Source organism: Centroberyx affinis, unplaced genomic scaffold, assembly GCF_046629955.1.
Source record: "Centroberyx affinis isolate AG114_WGS23_722 - 3 ecotype Tasmania unplaced genomic scaffold, CSIRO-AGI_Caff_v1 ptg000392l_1, whole genome shotgun sequence".
NCBI classification, from domain to species: Eukaryota; Metazoa; Chordata; class Actinopteri; order Beryciformes; family Berycidae; genus Centroberyx; species Centroberyx affinis.
In genome coordinates, this window is record NW_027279060.1 from 629,228 (window position 1) to 651,114 (window position 21,887).

The 21,887-nt window shown below is 40.5% G+C and overlaps 3 protein-coding genes across 3 annotated transcripts in view; 2 read left to right on the plus strand and 1 right to left on the minus strand.

The window, feature by feature from the left end:
* Positions 1-281: 281 nt before the first annotated feature.
* Positions 282-3,326, plus strand: LOC139641611 (allograft inflammatory factor 1-like). The gene is made up of 6 exons (XM_071516098.1): positions 282-419; positions 639-700; positions 1,097-1,163; positions 1,276-1,317; positions 1,527-1,704; positions 3,044-3,326. Exons 1-6 carry the CDS (start codon positions 401-403, stop codon positions 3,129-3,131), a joined length of 456 nt encoding a protein of 151 aa, XP_071372199.1. The 5' UTR covers positions 282-400; the 3' UTR covers positions 3,132-3,326.
* A 267-nt stretch (positions 3,327-3,593) lies between these two features.
* Positions 3,594-7,917, plus strand: LOC139641598 (casein kinase II subunit beta). Its single transcript, XM_071516076.1, has 7 exons — positions 3,594-3,668; positions 4,055-4,130; positions 5,030-5,132; positions 5,669-5,784; positions 5,909-5,984; positions 6,109-6,298; positions 6,960-7,917. Exons 2-7 carry the CDS (start codon positions 4,059-4,061, stop codon positions 7,048-7,050), a joined length of 648 nt encoding a protein of 215 aa, XP_071372177.1. The 5' UTR covers positions 3,594-3,668; positions 4,055-4,058; the 3' UTR covers positions 7,051-7,917.
* Positions 7,918-8,004: 87 nt separating this feature from the next.
* Positions 8,005-21,887, minus strand: part of LOC139641597 (uncharacterized) — a 30,076-nt gene continuing 16,193 nt past the window's right edge. The window contains exons 20-33 of the mRNA XM_071516075.1: positions 21,550-21,747; positions 21,115-21,348; positions 20,041-20,247; positions 19,483-19,680; positions 18,665-18,867; positions 18,262-18,336; positions 18,085-18,123; positions 17,349-17,411; positions 15,487-15,666; positions 11,212-11,610; positions 10,504-10,626; positions 10,180-10,299; positions 10,010-10,090; positions 8,005-9,870 (exon numbers count right to left, since the gene is read on the minus strand). Coding sequence (XP_071372176.1) covers positions 9,841-9,870; positions 10,010-10,090; positions 10,180-10,299; positions 10,504-10,626; positions 11,212-11,610; positions 15,487-15,666; positions 17,349-17,411; positions 18,085-18,123; positions 18,262-18,336; positions 18,665-18,867; positions 19,483-19,680; positions 20,041-20,247; positions 21,115-21,348; positions 21,550-21,747 — 2,150 coding nt within the window. The 3' untranslated portion in view covers positions 8,005-9,840. The remainder of the gene's footprint in view (positions 9,871-10,009; positions 10,091-10,179; positions 10,300-10,503; positions 10,627-11,211; positions 11,611-15,486; positions 15,667-17,348; positions 17,412-18,084; positions 18,124-18,261; positions 18,337-18,664; positions 18,868-19,482; positions 19,681-20,040; positions 20,248-21,114; positions 21,349-21,549; positions 21,748-21,887) is intronic.

A 21,887-nucleotide genomic window follows, 5' to 3' on the forward strand; every position in this document is an offset into this window, starting at 1 on the left:
TGGACTTTTGCAGAGAAGCTTAGAAATTTGAATGCGCCAATCAAGTATATTAGACATTATTTGAGGTATGTAAGTTTTAGGTGTCTCATTCAGACTGTATCTATTGGATGATACAACAGTAGCCTCCTTAATCTACTCTTTTTCTGGTGAAAGTCAGACTGTTTGAATTCACCGATGGACCAAAATGTCCCCTTTGCAAACTCCATTTGACTTCAGTCTGCTGTGTGCAGGCTAAATGTAACAAGGGGACTTCACTAATGGTCACATGCTCACTGAAACTCTGACAACCCACTTCCTCTTCTATCTCCATTTAGAGAAACACCATCATATTTCTTCACACTGTCAGTATCAGCACTCCCACTCCAGTTTTCACTCTCTGTTTTACTCATAGTGGAGAGAAATGGACAAGAATATTCAAGGTGAGTCTATGTCCTCTGCTATGTCTATTTGCCTTTGTGACTTTCTGTGCCTATAGGCTTATAGCATATTTAGTCGTATGAATATGTCGTTGACAAACAGGTATTTTTATCTTTTTTTCTTTGCATAATGATGTTCAAGACTTCCTTCTGTGAGTAGGAACCCAGAGCCAGAAAGAAATATGATATTTTTGTGTGTTTGTATGGTTGTTCATTTCACAGGGGGTAAAGCATATGGCATTATCAAGTCTCAACAGGAAGAGAAACTGAACTCTATCAATGAGGTGAGTGGAACTGATGGCTGACCTGTTTAGGTCAACTCATCCGATTACAACAGACATCAATGTCTTGCCTTTTGCAATGCATAATACATCAAATCAATGGCTCAATCCAAACACAACTGCTACTGCTCGCTGCTATCACTATTACCACAACTACTACTACTACTACTAATATTAATACTACTACTACTAATAATAATAATATTAATACTACTACTACTACTACTACTACTACTACTACTACTACTAATATTAATACTACTACTACTACTAATAATAATATTACTACTACTACTACTGCTACTACTACTACTACTAATAATAATAATCATCATCATCATCATCATAATAATCATAATGATGTCTGATTTATTTATCATTGATTTCTTACTTCTAAAGGCTTTTCTCTCAGATCCCCAGTATGCAGAAGAGGAAGATCTTGCTTCAAAACTCGACATGTTTAAAAGTGAGAATTCAAGAACTTATAAATACATGATGCATTGTAAAACAATCTGTATTCCCTTATCAATATGGGCACATCCATGAATTTTAATTTGTTTATTTATTTATTTTTACAGATAAATACATGGAGTTTGATCTTAATGACCAAGGAGAGATAGGTAAAATTGCACCATTATCTTTATTTGACCACAAGAGTCTTATAACCCTAATACATCATACCTATCTTTGCAATGATTACTGATAAGCCATCTGTGTCCTCTACTACACCTCTTTTCATTGTAGCCTTCACTCAGTTTGACTCACAAAGATGTGTACTCAGATTATAGGTATGGTAAATTTTCACTTCTTTGAACTATCAATTTCATAGACATGATGGGATTAAAGCGAATGCTGGAGAAATTAGGAGTGGCCAAAACTCACTTGGAACTGAAAAAGATGATGTCAGAGGTGGTTGGTGGGTCAGCGCAGGACACCAAGCCCCGGCCCATCGGCTACAACGACTTCCTGAACATGATGCTGGGGAAAAGAAACGCAATTCTAAAACTGTGAGTTTGTAAAACAATTACACAACACTCAATAGTATTTGATTCACACCAGTAAAGCCTGCATCTGCATCTATGTACAGGCATGGGCCAGTGTTTTTCAGAGACTGGGTGGGGACCCAAAGTTGGGTCACAGGAGGATTAGGGTCAAGGGAAGATTAAAATAAGTCCCCAAATCATTCAAAATAAACAGCTGATAGTTTTTGATAGAAAATTCATTATTGTTTATGAAGCTGCCGGTTATATTACATTGACTGGTTCTGTAAAATTAGGCTTCTGTAGCCTAGTCTAAGTTAGTTAGTACTTACTCAGTACCTATAAAAAAATTAAACAAACAAGCAAATAGTAAACATGTTGTCCCCCACCAGTGATGTAGTTCCACCCTTGGGGTCAGTCAGTGATTGCTGAGTGTACTTGAAATATGAGTGAAATTGTATAAGCATTTTTGTCTGGGACAATGACAGGACAGATTGACCATATATGTCTGTTGCCTACTCCTCAGAATTAGGTTTACAAGTTATATCTTGAAATGTAGTAACTGTAATTGTCCTGTTTTTACTCAGTAGAGTACAAAATATAAGAACTACAATACGCAATAAATACAATCCGTACATTACACAATGTACACTACAATACAATTTATAATACAATGTACAATATAACATACAACACCAGGAGCGTGAGTGTTATGAATAATATGAATGCTAAATGATAACTGATATCTGGTATTGCACAGTAAGGTAAGTGGTAATATTATATAGTCAACACTGACGGCACAGTAGTGCAGTGATGAGTGCAATAACAGTACCACAGTCCCACAACTGTACAATAACTACAGTGTCTTGTGGTTAGAGGTTTGCCCAAAAATTCTCCATTGACTCTCACTTCAACACATCAACCCAGTCTGATGTTTGAAGTGTGTAGCGTGTGTAGACTATTATGTTACCTATGATAACTTTAACTGTATTGCTTTACCACTGAGTCCCCATTCATTGTCCCCCACATTGTATGATAACTTTAACTGTATGACCTGCTTTACTACTGAGTCCTCATTCTTTGTCAATGCCGCCCCCTAGCGGCACAAAGTCAACGTTACAGTGTGACTAACAAACTAATGAACGAACGAACGAACGAACGAACGGACGGACGGAGACCGATCCATAGTCCCCCCCTTTGATGGGGGACAATAAATGGGTCCATGGAGAAAAAAGCTTGAAAAACCTTTGCTTAAAGATCTGCCTGATGAAGACTGTTTAATGCAGAAATGTTAAAGTAGCCTATATTACAGCATGCAGTGCATTGCAATCTATCAGCAGTTGACATGTCCCTTTCTCTGTTGAAGGATCTTGATGTTTGAGGGCAAGGGTAAGGAGCAGGAGCCCACAAATACTGGACCACCTTGTCGCAAGACCTTTTCAGACCTGCCCTGAAGCATCTGCATTCCAACTTGCCCTGTCTGTCTTTAATGACTTTTGGTTTTATAGTAGGCTAAGCAGATACTACAGATACAGACCTACATGCCTAGGCTAGAATGTAGACTAAAGACACCTTGCACCAACGAAATTATCACCAATTGTATGTCGGAATTGTTTGGATGGCAAATATATTAAAATGTGTTTTTATCAAATGGACATTATTTTGTCACTATATCCTTGAGTCCCTTCTCCTTACACCGAAGACAATATTCCATACATTTCTCGGACCAGAGAAAATATATAATAGGATCTCAAGTGAAAACACACATTTTCTTATTGTTTTATTATTTAACGCACATATTTTCTCCATAAATATGACCTATCTTTCACTTTGGTAGGCTACTGCCACCCGAGTTAGCCTTCATCTATGCTTCCACTGTGCATCATGAGGACTTTTATTTTGAAAACTCCGGAAGACCGGAAGAGTTCTTATTTTGTCAACCAGGGAGTCGTAAACTAGACAAGCTTGCTAGTTAATGTATTAATATAAGGGTAAGTAAAAGTGGCTTTCTGTAAACTGTCATATTTACGTTTCAGATAATGTTGTACCTACTTTAAGATGGTAGTTAAATATCACAAAATCTCGTATTAGCTATACTAAACGTGTTGACTACCGTTAGCCAGCAAGCAAGTTAGCGTGTAAATCAGGAGCTAGCTACCCAAGATAAAGGGACGGTTATTTATATTTAAGTAAATTGAATGTTTAATGTACTTGAGAGAATTGAGTTTCATTTGAATAGTTTTGTACCTACGGTGGAATCAATTTCCTCATCCGTGTTTGTAAAGTTCATAACTTTAGTGTTTAAGGCTGCTGGTTTCTAGCTAGCTAGACGTTACATGCATCACGGTGCACCGCTGACTTTGTTTTGATTTGTCAGGAGGATGAGCAGCTCAGAAGAGGTGTCATGGATATCCTGGTTTTGCGGCTTGAGGGGAAATGAGTTCTTCTGTGAGGTTGGTCTGTAGTAACCCTCACCCTGCTAAGTGTAAAGTCTCACGTCCTCCTGGTCGTTGTGATGAGCTGTTGGTGTCATTTCAAAGTAGGCTGAAGTCCAGATGAAACCATATCGCATCTCTAACTCTATAAAGAAAGATGACAGTAAGTGGCATAGTTGCCAACTTACTGCCACAGCAATCAGGAACAACAATCAGGACTGAATTTACAGTTTTCATCTCCAGGACTTCCAGACGAGCACAGTCCACATTCAGCTGTAATGAAGACTTCTGCTTTCCCACATGATATCTCACTTTTTTATTGGCCTGAACACATAGTCTACCTGGTTAATGCTTAATAATGGCTGCAGGGTAAAAGCTGCACATAAGTCTTTGTGCCAATGAATAATAATCATGTGTGCCATTTGGTAGACACTTTAATCTAAAGTGCTTCATAGTGCCATGTGCCATACATTTTTAGTTTTTAGCACAGATGGGGGGGGAGGGGATGCGGTGCACTCATTCACGCACAAGAGCTGCACAGTACAACTTCTTCCTTCTAGTGTTTGCTACTAAGCTGCTCCACTGGTGTATTCTGGGTATTAGTGGCTCACTCAAGAAGCACCTTAAGGAGACATGCGAAAGTGTTCACTTAAAATAACAAGACTGGGAGTTGTGTGGCTAATGTCATGTTGGCATTAGTGTGTGACCCTGGATTGTCCCATAGGCTCACACAACCCAATTCTAATTTTAACTCCTTGCTTTCTTCGTTGGCAACATCTGACTAATCCTTTTAAGCTCTTATGCAGTGCTTTGACATCAGTGTGTTGTAGCAGAGTGTGTGCCGTTGCAACGCATTGTAGCAACAGTTAATCAATGTTATGGATAGCCATGCCTTGTCTTCTGTTCCTATGTTACAGGTTGATGAGGACTACATACAGGACAAGTTTAACCTGACAGGTTTGAATGAGCAGGTGCCCCACTATCGCCAGGCTCTGGATATGATTCTCGACCTGGAGCCAGGTGAGAACATCAGGGAAGTAGCCGTTCCCACTTGAAATGAGATCAAGCACTGTCACTGATTTAACTACTTCAATCACTTAGGGCTGGGCGATATGGACCAAAAATCATATCTCGGTACTGAATGGCGATACACGATATATACCTCGTTTTTTTCTACGAAGTGGGCTAAATGTTCAGTTGTAAGTAGGGCTGGGTGATATTTTTGACCAAATACCTCAATATCGATATTGCGACAATATTGTAGGGATGACTATTGGTGCTTTCACAAAATATAGAGATTTTTGATAAATAATCATCAGTAATGTGGATATAATGACTAAGTGGGTAAAGGCAAATAATAGAACAGAACAGTCTGGTAAGTTCAGAAAATTATATCACTTTACTGTAATGCAGCCTTTAAAACCAGGAAAAGACAACACTTATGCCATATCACGATATTACGATATCCAAAATCTAAGACGATATCTAGTCTCACATCACGATATCGATATAATATTGATATATTGCCCAGCCCTACAATCACTTTATTTTGACAGATGAGGAACTTGAAGACAACCCCAACCAGAGTGACTTGATAGAGCAGGCAGCAGAGATGCTCTATGGGCTTATTCATGCACGTTACATCCTCACAAACAGAGGCATTGCACAGATGGTATGCTACATTACAGAATCAGTCTGTGTTTCAAATGCTTTAGTTAGCTATTCTCATTTCTAATTCTTATGTGCTCCATGACAAGCATTGACAATGGTTTTTCTGAAATTATTGTTCTTGATAGTTGGAAAAGTATCAACAAGGGGATTTTGGCTATTGCCCCAGAGTCTATTGTGAGAATCAGCCCATGCTTCCCATTGGTAAGTCAGATTCTTTTCATTCCCTTCACATTAAACATGGCCTCCCTTACATAAGAGCCATGCTCCACCTTTGAACTTTGTTTATGAAGACATGCTCCACTCTGTCATCTCTTGTCCTATGCAGGTTTGTCAGACATCCCAGGTGAGGCCATGGTGAAGCTTTATTGCCCAAAGTGCATGGATGTGTACACCCCGAAATCCTCCAGACACCACCATACAGACGGGGCCTATTTTGGGACAGGATTCCCTCACATGCTGTTCATGGTGCACCCAGAGTACCGTCCAAAACGACCAGCCAACCAGTTTGTGCCAAGGTTTGTTTGCCTTACTCTGTCTCGCTTGTCATTTATTGCTAGCATGAACCTATTGACAGTATGATTTACATATCCTCTGTTCTGACTGAAATATGTCTTCAGAAAATAATCTTTTCAGATGTTGAGCAAATCTGGTTTATCATCTCATTGTTGCTTGTGTATTTTTGACTTTCAAGAGCTAGGCTTGGCCCATGGTCATGAACCATTTTTTACACTTTGGGGATAATGTCAGCTGTTAGTTACAGTAAAAGAAGCATAAAAATGGAGACCCAAGTTTTTTTCAGGACCCTGACAATATAGTACAAAACTTAGAGATGCTGTAGTCAGTAGGATATTGATGTATATAGTTTTCACCAATGCATAACTGTCAAATGAGATGTAGTAATGACCTTCTATAGCTGCTTAGCTCTTTTGCAAGGTCTATAGGAAATTAATTATAAGATTCTGCAGAATATCCAACCATAAACTCCCTGAATTGTCTCAGATGGTAGCATGAAGCAGATTATTGGCTACTGATGGCCATGACAACAGCCAATTTTTTTTCTTGCCTTCTAATGTACCTTCTGCACTGATTTTGACAGTGATTTTAATAAGAGAATTCTTTGTGTTCCCTTTCAATTTCAACAAACGGGAGATGATTGTATTTTCTTATATTTTTTAGGTTATATGGTTTCAAGATACACCCAATGGCTTATCAACTCCAACTTCAGGCTGCTTCAAGCTTCAAGAGCCCAGTGAAGACAATTCGCTAGAACTTACCCTTGACCAAGACAGTGGATACAGAGACTTTTTTTTGCCATTTACTACTTGTTCCAAGCGATGGATTAATTGTAATCCCAATAAAGGCTTGTACAGAACTCCCAACCCATCTCAATTCAGATAGACACATTTAAGTCCTTTTCTAGATCCACCCATTTCCTCTCATGTCGTAAAACACTGTTACAATTTAGCAAAAGTTTGGTTCTCCTGTGTTAAATGTTATTATTCCCAAAGGATCCATCTCCTGATACAATGTTTTACCTGAACTGATGTCAGTTTTTTATTCACATTTTTAAGGCCGTTTTCTCTTATTCAGAAAAATGACTAATTCAGTGACAATATAAGCTTTGGTTTAGTTGTATAGCGACTGTGGCCTATATCAGTGATTCGATCATTTTGAAAGATAATGTTGAATTGTGTCAAATCACATTTACCTGTGCTGCAGAAAAAATGTTGGAATGTGCGTAAGCTTTGCTCCTCAGGGTGAGGGCATCATTTGTCACTAACAGCAACATATGGATGTAAATGTGATCAGGTATTGTTTGCAAGAAACAAGGAACACCAGATTAGAGGGTAAAAGTCAGGTTTTCTTGAAAATGCACCTTCGCTTGGTTTCCATTTCATTGTTACAGTCTCCGGTTTCACTGAATGAGTGGTTGTGCACTTGCTTCGTTGTTAAAACACCTGTAACATCAACATTTTCCTGATAATTCTCTACTTGCAGCTATACTTTGTTTACATTATGGTACTACAATCTACAAACTGTTACAATCTTTTTCTGTCTTAAGAGTTTGGTGACAATTATCCTGTTGACTGACTGGTTTCAAATATGTGGCAACATCCACTATGAAACAAGTGAATGGCATTAAATATTTATTTCTTACAAAGATCTCATTGATACTTTTTCAGTTCTTAGTGAAGTGGGATTCACATAGACACAGAGCCTGCTAAAATGCAAAATTATGCATATTTTATTTTTTCATAAAAAGACAGGGATAGGTCACAAGAAAGCAATATTTTCCAATGTCTAAAAACTAGTTTTCTTCATGTGAAATTCTATTTTTTCCTTCTGGAGGGGGTTGTCCTTGTTCATGTAGCTACAATACCAAACGCTTTTTCAGGTAAAAAAAAAAAAAAAAAAAAAAGGCTGCTACCAAACATGCTAAACATGCTAAAAGGGTTTTCTTATATTTTAAGCATTTCTTCTCCTACGGAAAAATACAGGATACAGCAAGTGAGAGCAATCTACTTTGTCTATGTGGTAAAAAGGCTTTACAAACTTGGTTAATAATGCAATATTTAACATTGTGACATCTTTAGTAGAAGCCTGGAAACTGGCTTGTGTTGAAACATCACAGTACAACGAATCACATAAAACAGTTCCTACTTTACAAATAAATTACTGTATAGTAGAACATGTAAAAAAGACAAAAATTGTGCCCCTATGAGAGAAAAGCCACATACACTGGGACAGCTGCCTTCACCTCATACACATGGTTACTGTGACAGTCAAGCTTCATATTTATTGACCTCCTTGGCTGAACAAAAATGTACATTTAAGGTAAGGATGGATATACATATTTGGACATTCCTCATACAATCATACGGAGGTCTGTAGTCTTACAAATAATATCAAAACCTGAGATAAACAGACCAAAGCTTGTTAGACTTTTCTTATCAACCCAATATACTCAAATCACTTACGAAGGTATCAAACAAAAAGTAGGGCAGAGGGAAGCACTCCTTTGTCGTTTTTAAATTCTGAAAAGTTTGATATAGCCTACTCAGTGGTGGATTACAAGAGGAAACGAATAAGACAATGATTCAGGGTGTCAGGCAAGACAGGTAAGGAGGTCTTTGATAGGGACCTCTCAAAATTCAGAGTAAACAACAAAATCGTAACCTACCATTCAATAAGTAAATGGACATGAATAACTTAAAAACCTCAATTTATACAAATACTATAAAAGCATTAATTCTATAAAATAGAGAAACATTTCAAAATAGATCGATTTTCAATTCAAACTTTACAATAATGTGTAGGCTACTAGTTCTTGGCTAGTTGGGGAAGAAAATATTTAGGATTTTGTTTTTCCTTTTACCTGAGCAGTGAACAAAGCCAAACAGCTGTCCAAATTTGAGCACAGAATATCTTTGTTCACATAGGTTAATGTGAGGTATGTCATTTCATTTCACAAAAGTCTGCTCCTCAAAAAGACAACAAGTAAACAAAAAAGGAGTTCCCTTGAATATGGTCTTATGTTCCCCTAGCAGCACTGAGGGAATAAATGCTGAAACTTACATCTAAACTAGAGTGAAAACAGTGCGTTTTTATAAAATTAACAATGTAAAAACGTTGAATAATTTTCAAAGTAAGAACCTAGGAAAATAAAAGCGTTTAAAAGCAAATGAAAGGGAAATCACTCAACTGAAAATGCTGTTTTTTTTTAAACAATACAAATGTATAAACTAGGCTTTTTGAACACCAGGATGAGAAACAAGCGTTTGATCAAGCTGGAGAGCAGTGTGGAGCCCTTCTCTACCTACGACGAGCAGCTCGACTGCAAAAAAAGATCCTCTACTAAGACTTATCTAATCAGTCATCCACTAAGTTTAGATGCAGAGGTGGATTCAAGAGATATTGTTCAGGTATGTGTGTGTGGTAGATAGAGCTGGTCACTGTGTGTGTGTGTTGGCCAGGGCCTACTGAGCGTTGCAGTCTGACGTAGAGGTGGGGGTGGGGGGGAAGGAGGGTGCTGGTAGAAATGTAGGTGGTGATTCAGTTACATTGCTGATGCTCCGCCGTCATTCTCCTGGAAGACACACATTTGGTGTACTTGTATTAGTCTTAATATGAATTGGTAAAGACAAAATGAGGCTTAACCCTCAATATTCTGTCCATTGCTGTTATGTGTCACGGGCAGAGGGTTATAGAGATTTATTTATCTGTACCTGGTCTTGGTCAGCTTCAGAGTCTGCAGTTATGACAATTCTCTTCTCTACACGAGACTCTGAAGATCCAGTTTTCACTACCTGATAGAGGGAAGGGAAAAAGGGTTACCAGAGAGGTTGGAGAGGATAATAAAATAAATAGAAAGCCAGAGAGAGATTGTACTGCTGACCTTGGAGATGTGAGTGGTAGTGGTGGTGACTGTGGTGCCACTAGTGGTTTCTGAGGTAATGGTGCGGGTGCTGGACAGAGTTGTGCCATCTTTGTCCTCGTCTGTCCCATCGACTGCCACCTGAGGAGAAGACCAAGCGAGGTTGACTCAGTAATTAGTTGAGGTGTGGCGCAGTGCTGCCTCGTGCTCAGCTTGGAGCCCCTGGCCTGGTCCTCCCAGACCTGCTTACTCTATATCTATCCCCTCTATGCAAAATGATGGCGATAGATGGGGGTTGTCCATAGCTAAGACAGATCTGGGCTGAGCAGGCGGCGGAGCCCCTACCTTTGAAGACTCATAGGTGATGGTCTTGGTCGGGACGATAGGGACCTCTGTGGTGGAGATGTCACTGGATAGGGAGTTGGAGACAGCTGTGATGGTGACTGTCTGGGTCTGCACCAGAGGGGGCTGTGGATGGGAGCATAGCCCCATGAGTGGCTGTGACCAGACACCTCACACCTCTCACAGCAACCATTTTATTTCACACCATGCATTCCCTTATAAGCCATTGCCTGTGTAAATCAACTCTTACCACAACAGTCGAGTTACTTATTAACTGTTACCATTATCGGGATCAATAATGCTTCCCACCACCAGCTATTATGAAAGGAAAAGGGAAGCAGAAAATCCCCAAGCCATAAGTGGATTGGATAGAGGATGAAAGTCATGTCAATGTGTCAGAAACAACATTGAGTAGAGAAGAATGTACTAGCGCTATGGCAACCCGTCACCATAGTTGAGAACTTATCACACCACTATGCAACACCTCTGCAGCATCCTGTTACATTCAAACATGCTGATGATGAACATAATCCACGCCGCCCACACATAATTCAACTACCTTTACAGATTCAAAGATCAGACGTAGCTTTGTTTTGCTAGTCCTAATGATGCTGCAGAGGGGTGAGCAAGTGTGCCAGCCACGGAGTCATACAGAGGCCAAGCAGACAGAGAATCAGCATCAGCATCACCCTGAGGTGGGGGGTGGGCTACCTGGAAGCAGCGTATGACATGGGGACCACCGCTCACGAAATAGGAGGCTGGGGAAGATCCAACTATCCTCCCAGAGTACTCCAACCCGGGATATGAAGCTTCTTCCTCCTCCTCCTTCAACTGGGTCTCATCTATAGCCGTACTGGGCGGGCGGTGGGAGGGAGGCAGCTTTGCCATCTCCACCTCTACGATAGGCACCAAGGAGGTCTCAGAAACTACACCCTCTTCCTGATCACATGGCTCTGCCACATCAGGGGCATCATGGGCTTCAACACTATCAGGCTCGCTCTTTCGGCTCGCAGCGGGGCTGGGTACGCCTGAGAAGCCCAAATTGCTGCTGGTTTCCTCATGTGCAGCCTTAGTGTCTGAACCGTCCCGTATGGGACTAAAGCACAAACTCTAAAAAAGACATAACATAGTCACTGTATGATAATGGATAAGTGAAATGTTACTACTGACATAATACCAGTAATCTGCATTTACATACATTTTTTATTATGTATGCACAAGAGTTAAATATATATGCGTTCATGTATATAGTATGTATACTTAGTATCCACTTATTAGGTACACCTCCCCATTTACGTAAACAGATCACTCGTCCAGATAGTGACCCAGGATTGGAGTGATAAACAAAAAAACATCGCAGATCCATCCTGCATAGTGTCAATGATAAAGGCAGGTGGTGCTCTAATGGTGTGGGGAATGTTTTTTGGCACACATTGGGCAACTTATTACCAATTGAACACAACAATTTGAAAGCTACACCAGCTGGTTGAAAGCTACACCGGGTGTTTGAATGCCACACCAGGTGCATCCCTTCATGGCCACAGTCTCCCCTTTTTTAAATTGGTACTTCCAGCAGGATAATGCGGCATGTCACGAATACATTGTCTGAAGATGGTGACTTTACTTTCCTGCAGTGGCCAGCACAGTCCCCAGATCTCAACCCAATAGAACACCTGAGGTGGATCGGCATGTTCGCAGCATGAATGTGCAGCTGAAAAATCTGCAGAAACTATGTGACACTTTCGAGTCAGCATGGACTGTTTCCAGCACCTTGTTCAGACTGTCCTGGAGGCAAAAGGGGGTACTACACCTAGGTGTACCTAATTAAGTAGATACTGAGTGTGTAGTGCTTGCATATATTTCAGGTATGTACAAGCATGAATGCCATGCATATGTGTCAGAATGGAATGTGTTTTTTTGGTGTGTTTTTTTAAGAGGGAGGGATTGCAAACATGTTGTGCCATTTACACCACTCTCAGTAGTTAGCCTTTCATTAATACATAATAAAGATCGCGTCAATGAAACATCTGAAATCTAAATAACAAAATCCAGGCTCCATGAAGGGAACAAACAATCATATGTACTGTATATGGAATGCCTTTTATTCTTTTGGTCAAAACTGATTGTCAAAAAGTCATGCAACAGGAATCTCTTGCAATTGCTATATAATGCCTTGCCAAATACTGGTGAAGGACAAAGGTTAATATGTTACTATTAAGCTGCCTCAAGGTCTCTGAAAATACTATGTACTGTGACAAAGAATATTGAAAAATTACCCAGTAACCAGACTTTATGGAAAAAGATATCAAGTCTTTGATTGCTGTTTTCATGTGCTGAATTCATGTGGTTTCAGGGTCACATGTATATATAAAAAAACATCACAGTGTCACCGATCAGCTAATCCTAAAACAATGTCCTAAGACAACCGACGGCATAAATTTACCTTGAAATGTGTATAAAAGCAGGCTCTAAGTGATATAGACAGACATGAAAAAATCTCTAGATAAAAGCCATGTGTGAATAAATATTGGTAGATGTATCAATGAATAGTCCAACAGACATCACAGAAAATGCGAAAGAGAAGTGGTTTCATTGTTATTTCCAGTCTTAACCAGTCTTTGGAGAACAGGTCTGTTTCTGGCTGGAGAAACCAAGGACATTTTGCAGTGAAAAGCACTGAGGAAGTGAAGGTCTAGTTCCACAGAGGCCAGAAAAAAAAACATGGGCAGCTTCTCAAGTAGAGCAGAGGAGGATGAGAAAGGAAGGATGTGACAGTGATGTGTCGCAGAGGAGGCGGAGGAAGGAGAGGAGGAGAAGAGGAAGCTAGAGGTTGATGGATAGATGACTGGGTGCGGTCTCCATGGCTCACACTCACACCTGTGTGGGACTTCCGCAGGGTCAGGACGGCCCCTCAGCTGCGTTTGGAGTAGAAGTCTAGGAGGGGGCCGCGCGGGAGGCGGATGACAAACTGAGGGGGGAGGGGGAGGAGGGAAGAGAGATGAGAAGGGGGAATTTTGAAATGTTTGCAATGACCGGGAGTGGACTGAAGTTGGCAATAACATTTCTTTTTAACTCTTAGTCAGGTTTCAGTAGTATGGCTTAAGTGTAACAGAAATTAGATTTTGATTATTGTTATTCTTGTCTAGTGTTACTAACACATGCATTTTAACATGCATTTTTCCTACAACCCTTGGTATATTCACTTCACACTTCAGGCTTCAAAAAGGCAGAAAGTCATCCACACTTGTAGTACCTTATTTAAACAAGGGGTGCATTTTGTTTTCCCACAGTTTTTAAATTGGAGATATCTCAGCTATAGTCAACTGTAGGAGTCAGTACAGCCAGATCTTGGTTTCTTGCCAATCATATTCACTCTGATTGAAGCTTAAGCACTATGACAAATTGGTTGGTAAATAATTTGAGCTCAAACAGTGACACTTTGTGTCCGCTCCACTCAGCAAGAAACATTTGACCAGCGTCAAATAGTTGATCAGTGATTGCTCAAATCAAACAGGATGTATTCCAATCAGAACAAAATTGAATCAATCTCTTCATTACAGAATCTTAAGTTGTCAGTTTTGCTTTGCTTTGATTTCAGTACAACTCTAAAGTGTCCTGATGATGTGCTGTACTTGGAGACAATCTGAAAGTGTAAAAGTGGTTTCTGTCCAAGCAGTTATGCTGCAGTTGACTGAATATTATGCCAAAAGGCATACAGAATAAACCTCAGTATATTACACTTGGTTATTTATGTGACAGCACCTGAAGTGGGGGTTGTGATTATAGTCTAGCCATTGAAAAGGTGTCATGTAATCATTACTACATTAACACCAGTAATGATATAATTATACTAGAATTAAAATTATTCTAGAATCCTGTAACAATTATGTTAGTGTTAATATAGGAAGAGCGGGGTACAGAGCTGACTGAGACAGTTGTGATACAACTGTGAACGAGGCCTTGTCTCTATGCAGAGAAACAAACCAAGGCTTGGAGAAAGCGAGCAGCTTAAGAGTAAAAGCAGCAGGAAAAGAAAGTGTACAAAGCAAAGAGCATGGAAGGTAGGAGGGAAAAAAGCAATGAGGCAGGGAGAGGAGAGGAAGACCGGTGAAATCCACACTCTGCTCAGAGTGAAAACGTGCAAAAATTCAGGAGAGTGTTCTTCACTGGGTCATGCAGTAACTTTTCCACGTCAGGTCTGTTGGTCATGCAATGCATGTAAGGACAAGTCTGGGCTCAGAGGCATCCAGTGGGTCTAAGATGATCCAACTGGATGCAGAGAGTGGAGAGCCTGTTCCAAAGACATCTCATCCAAATCACTCCCCAAAGTGAAAGGACAGACACTATTCAACAAGTCCAACTGCATTCTTCATACACATGCATGTGTTGCATACCACATGCCGTTACCTTGAATAGGTCTGCACATGCATACAAAATCTAATATGTGCAAAATAGCAGAGCACCAAGAATGACAACTGGAGTCTGATCCCCTCTAAAATCGTATTAATTTCGTCAATTTACATCTTCATCATTGAAAGAATCAGATCTTATGGGCTGTTATAAAACTGTCCTCAAGGTTCAAGATGACATAGGATTTAAAAACTCCCAAATCTTGCTCAAACATGAGACATTAGTTACAATTTCAGGTTCTTCAGTCCCGTCACAAATCCATGCAGATTGCTCACACTGCAATGCCACATAAACTAAGTGCAGCGATGGTTTCCAATCCAATCCAATCATCTAAGCAGATGTACAGCCAAAATGGAAAACACAAGATGAGATGAGGTATATAAAAAATCCATTTAAACTAAGTCAGCTCAGGAATTAATAAATCATAATAATAATAATAAACTTCATGAGTTATTTGGATTTTTTTTTAATATTCCAATTAAATTGAATCTGTTGTATAGTTTACTCCATTTCCTGAACTGACTTAGGATGAAGATATAGGGATTTGGTGTCAAGTGGCTGGTGTGGGACACTTACCCCATCTGCACTGGGCAGAGGCTGACCATTGATACCCAGGGTGCGGAATGGAGAGTGTGTGGACAGGCGCTTGTCCCACTCACTAGGCTTGGTCTCGGGGACGGCTTCCATGAAGTTCCTCTTCAGCTCACTGATACTGGCATGATGCTTGAGCAGATCCTCCTGAGGCTTATCGAACTCCTATACAGAGGAAAGGAGAGAGGAGAGAGAGAGAGTTGGGGGTAGGGTGCAAGGGAGAGGGAGCGCCCAGTAATTTGAGCAAGGAGACATATGGAGCAAAAAGGCCGTAAGGGGAGGAAAGATAAAAGGTGAGGGTGAGGGGAGATCCACGGATAGATAGTGGAGGTTGGATGGGGAGGGAAATGGAAGTTTAAGGAATAAGGAGATGTTTGTGGTTGGGAGAGAGGGAGAGTAACAAATAGAAGAGAATAAAGAAAGGTGAGATAGAAAAAAAACATGTCAGACCATGGAGCTTTTCTGCTGCAGTTACAAAATTTGTGTTGATTTATAGCTGATTAAATAAATTATTTAATCAAAGCAGAAGCAGGGTTACTTGGTGCTTTTCTAGACCTCTGAAAGGTGATGTTATTTAGAATGGGCCAGAGCTCAATTGTTCTGGATAGGTTCTGGATAGATTATCATACTGTAGGTTCTCAACAGATTATCAGCGAAGCAAATTGGCAAATTAACTCTGGTTGCTGAATCATGAGACGAAACACAGATTCACAAGAGAGAGGACACAGATTCATGAGGAGTCAATGCCATGATTTACAAAAGTTGATTATGACAGATTATTTTGAGTTCTGGATGGGTAGGGGCTATAAAGTATTACACAGCAAAGCGGTAATGGGTGTATTTCATAGCATTAGGCTAACATTAAAAAACTTGTTGAAAACAGGCTGCAAATCAAACAGCAGAGAGGTGATGTTAGCAGACATGGTGCAAGTTGTCATAGATGCAGGCCAAGTATGGATGGAGACCTTTCTGGTTTGATGGGAATGACAAAAGCAACAACAGGAGCACTGATGTGTTTGGCAACACTTAACACCAAGTTGTTCTTTGTGGACTTAAATTAGTAGAGAGCATGGTATTTACAATTATACTGAAATGCACGCTCTCAAAGTTATGCTGAATAGAAGTGCAACTGCTTAAATAACGACTGAAGTAATCATAACTTACTATAGTGCTAATGAGCAACTTCATGCTAAGTGTTTATCAAAATTTCATTCATTTCATACATAACAGCAAAGATGTATGACTGGGCAGAATTGTTTACATTTACATTCCTACAGTCAAAAGCTTTACTTTGTAGAACTGCAGAGAAAGTTTAATGCACTACAGTCAAGTAAGACAATGAGAAGGAACAAAGATGGAGAAGGCAGAGCAAAAGCAGGAACAGGAGAATACTGATGATCTGAAAAAACTAAATCATTGATTAAAAATGGAGCTGTTTGTGAATCCTGAGTAGAAAGGGAAAACCACCTGGAAAAGCTATCTGACATTAACACTTTAGCTTATCCACCACATAACTGGACTGATCATTAGGGACACTTTTACGGATGAGGTACAGCATCCTCAGGTTTGTGTAAGTGTAAGTGTGTGCAAGTACAGGGACCCTGATCCTAATCAATACTTATTTGTAATAAGCTCAACAGCACTCTCCTGAAACAAGTGATTGGGTTAGAGTTATATTGCCACACAAAAAGAAAATCATCATCAAAGTAATCTACACAGCCAATCAATTATGCTGATGCAAAAACTGTGAATCATGCCACATGCAAGCGTGATAATGAACAGCAGCCAGTGAGCCAAAGAGCAAGAAAATACAGCTAGAGACTGAAATCTCCAGAAGGGATACAAACCTCCAACATTAAAAGGCTATGTCTGATATAAATTGAGTCACCCTCAATTTTCTTAGCTCTTTTCTGTGAAAAATGAAAGAACAAAAAAAGTGTGGGTTTGTTTTAGTTTCCTTGTGTGACAGCAGCAAACTGCCACACCTTGGACATGCATTGCTACTCTGTTCACTAAAGTGCTAATACAGTAGACAAGAGGAGTGGAGAAGAGTCTGCATGCAGTATAGTTTGGGGCCAAGTGACCATAGGGACCAAAGACAACACATAACCCCAGGTACGCTAACAAAGCAGGGAACCTGGGGCTCTAGAAGATTTCTATTTTTAAAAAGTGGGAGAAATAAGAGGTGGTAGCGTGATAGAAACGCGATAAAACTGTAGTTATCATGCCCCATTTTAGTACGATGCATTTAATCCATCATCATGCACGTGCATTCCAGGGTTTACTACAACAGCAAGCAATGAGAAGACATTAATGCCCTGTAAACTTATATTTTTCTAATTTTCTAAACAACAATTACAGTTATAGACCGCTCACATAGTCTATCCATTCTCACATTTTGTACCCATTAAAATATATCTGGATCGAACCTGATGTGGATGTCATTAAAGACCTAGCGGTATGGGAGCACAACATGAGGAGAGGGTGAGATTAGTCTGTTGGATGAGAGGCTCGGTGTTATCAGAATGGGGGTGGAGAGATGACTATGGAAACACGCCTGAAATACCAGACGAAGAATCTGACCTTGCGCATTCGCACCACCTCCGTGCTCGTCTCCTCAGACTGGTGTTACCCCAGGGAGGAGAGAGAAGCACACATGTTAGCATCCTCTGCTCGTTGGCTTCGACATTCACAGTTTAACCATAGTGGAAACCAGTGCACTGAGGGGCGACATGCATGAGGCCAGTGTCTGACACCAACCTGAAGCTTAATGTCCCCATTGACGGTGGGTATCAGCGTAGAGGCTACTTCTCTCTGGTCCCTCCTCACTGCTGGCTACAGCAGCAAGAGAGACACAGTTCACACTCAGACACAGAGAGAAATCGCTGCTCTGTACTTCAGCATCTTTTATTATTTAAGACGTATATGAAATGTTTACATTTAAAGAGTTTCCATTAACTATAATCAAAATACTCATGTGATCAGCAAGAGGACGCATGAATTAACTGACAATTCTATTGCACTGGCACCAGCTGTCCTAATAGGCAGAGAAGGTCTACACATATATGATGCTACCCTTTTCTTGAACATCTAATTTTACACTTTCATTGAAATTATGTGACAAAATAGTCTGTTTCAGATAGTGATTAGAGAGCTTCAATACCTTGACCTCAGCCACACCCTCGGTTTTTGAGGGCTCCACAGCTTCTATAGTGACCTCCAGCTTCCTTTCCTCCTGGCGGCTGGTCTTGATAGGAGTGGAGGTCTGTGGCTGGTCCAGGGCCATGGGGATCCCTGCCTCTGCCAGGGCAGCCTGGGAGAAGACGGGGGCACTGACCGGACGGGTGCCCCTGTGTGTGCCCACCACTGGACAAAACACAGATAAAATGGAAGTGTGAATGAAAGGCAGTGTACTTCAGCACAGTTGGTGGGGTGAGATAGTATGCACATTTGAGATCACTTATGAAAGCATAAATGCAAACAGCCACACCATACTTACAGTCAGTCTCAAGCCTTGATGTGATCATATAAGTGCGCCGACTGCAGGAGAGTACTATACCTTCATTGCTTAGTTCATTCTGATCTAAAATGAGTAGCACGCGGCAAAACTTGATGTGAGCCGGAAGCGAATATCCACAATGTGGAATGAGAGCAAAAGCGTGGTTATTTGTTCTTGCTACCATCCAATGATGGATGCAAAGGCAGATGTTGTTAGGCTGGGTTGAGATGTTGAAATGTTGAGATAAAGAAAGCGCAATTTCTTCAGTATGCAAAAGCATGATGAGAGATCCATGAACAATGCTGAATATGCATTCCCATCTCCGGACACATCCTTTTCTGAAGAGAAGTCAGGGTATATTACAATAAGGCGGCAGAGTTTTGACTTGATGTTAGTACGGTTTCCATGGAGCCAAAAAAAGCATGACCATGTGTGAGCTTGTTCATCTGAAAGAAAAGATAAACCAGAACAGGCGAAAATACCTGACTCCTTGAGGTCAACATCGAGCAGAACAAACCAATCATCATCTCTATGTGTTGGTGGACGTCTCTCCTCCAGGATCCTCTTCTCAAACAGCGGTCTCCTCTCTGGAATTGCAATCCTTGTTTTGGCCTGAATGGGTGGAACTTTGACCGCAGGTCTTACTTCTGGGTAGAACTGGATGCGCTCATGGACGGCAACTAACAGAAATACATAACAATTCTCAAGTGATACTGTGCAAAAATATACAAGACCACCAGTACAAAATATTAAGACCACCTGACCTTCCAGTGAAACAGACTGACTGACTGAATTTAGATAATAGCTGATAAAAGGGCTGTTGAGCCTTGAGTGCAAATCAATATTAGGAGGGTAGCTCTAATGTTACATAATTGTTTAACATTGAAAACCATACTCATGATATCAAAAAGTGAGTATTTACCGTGCATTATTCCAATTTAAGTATGTTGGTATTCACAAATAAACCACATATCTCCGACGATCAAGAGAATTCTAGCACAATAATCATGGTGGATTGAATCTTAGGATGGTGATGATACCTGATCTCTTAGGGGCCACATCCAGGAGAATAAACCAGTCATCTTCCACCTCTCTCAGTGGCTGAGGCGGTCTCTGCTGTAGGATCTTTTCCTGTTGCCACATCTCCTCCACTATAGTAACTCTCTTCTGTGCTCTCTGCTCTACGGCTGCAAACTCTTTAGAGGGTCTTACCTCAGGATACATGCGGACACGTTCAGCCACAGCCACTGAGGCAGAGCACACACAAAGAAAAAAAATCAAACTCATAATCAACCTTTGCCATTCACTGAAATGCAATACGTTATTGTTATCTGGGCTTAAGCTGTTATCTGATAGCTAAAACCAATCATCTCTTTCCACTTTCTCTATCAGACAGTGTTTGCCCCATTATGATCGCTTACTGATGTCTCTTATCACTATCACCTTCTCCTGCTGCCTAGTCTCCTCCACAGTTATGAATTCCTGTGGTATCTGCTTAATAGCCTCTGCAGCTCCTGGGAGCACTGAAACAACCAAACAGCAACCATAAACCTAATAATATACGATATGGTTTCTGAATATTTGACTAGGAGACTGTTAAAATGTGGGCCAAATTGTAACAACCATCCCTAACAATTCCATTGAATCAAACAAAAGAACTTAAACTATCCTCAAATCCTACATCTTTCTTGAAATGCATTTTTAAGGCCTTTATTGTAAATAAAAGTGTGCTTATGACTTTGTTTTTAAATCATCCTGCCTGGTTAAAACCAAGGTTAAACAGATTAGTACCACATCACATCTTCCACTAGGAACTTTTGTTTTGGCTCAATGGCTGCCACCACATCCTGAATACGCTCAGCCAATACAACTGACAGAAGAATATGGGTAATTAAAATGTGATGCAACCTCAACATTGGAAGCAACTGAAAACTGATGTAAGAATTTATTACTGATACAGCCATTTCAAGTTAAAAGCAAACCAAAAAGCATCAGCTATTCAGGACAGTTTGTTTGCTAGCCATGTGTCACACACAACTTGAATAAGCCTATTAGCAGGGGGAGAGGTGAGTTTACAGGGGAGTGTATGGAGAACCTTTGGTAATGAAAGGTACCTGGTGGTATGACAACAGGCTTTTCACGGATGATGTCGAACACGACAAACCAATCATCTCCTTCTTCTCTTTCTGATGGCGGTGCCATTTGGACCCGTTTAATTTCAGACAGACGTGTCTCATCTTGCCCGCTGTCCGCACCAATTATCACCTTCTTCCATGTTCTAGTCTCTGTGGTCATCACGTCAACCACAAAGGTCTTGCTCACATCCTGAATAAGCTCAACAGGAGCAACTGGCACAGAGAGAGTGAGTGTCAAAGGAACTGAGGGACGCTATACATATCCATGAAACAAATGTTAAGCTTGACAAGAAAAGCTGGTTAAAAGTTGAGCCAATGTAGCAATGGACATATCGTAAGTGTGGTGAAAGATGACACATTTCAGGGTAAATTATGGTGACAATGGTGATGCAACTGATACCATAAAAGATATACCTGGAGGTATTATGACTGCCTTCTCACGCATAGCCTCAAACAGCACAAACCAGTCATCATCTCTCTCAGGCAGTGGCTGGGAAGGCTGCTGTCTAATCTGCTCCAGCAGAACCAGCTTCGGTTTCTGCTCTATGGTTTTCACTTCAATTACAGGTTGGAGGACATCTGGATAAACTTGGCTCGGTACTGCCAGAGAAACTGAAAACAAACAGGATTCATACTTCAGCCAGAGCGGAAAGTGCGAGAGAAGCCATAAATTTTGATTGGGCCAACAACGGATGCCGTCTTTGGTTAGTTTACTTAACGCAAAATTAATTTCTATTTTAAGTTTGGTTTAT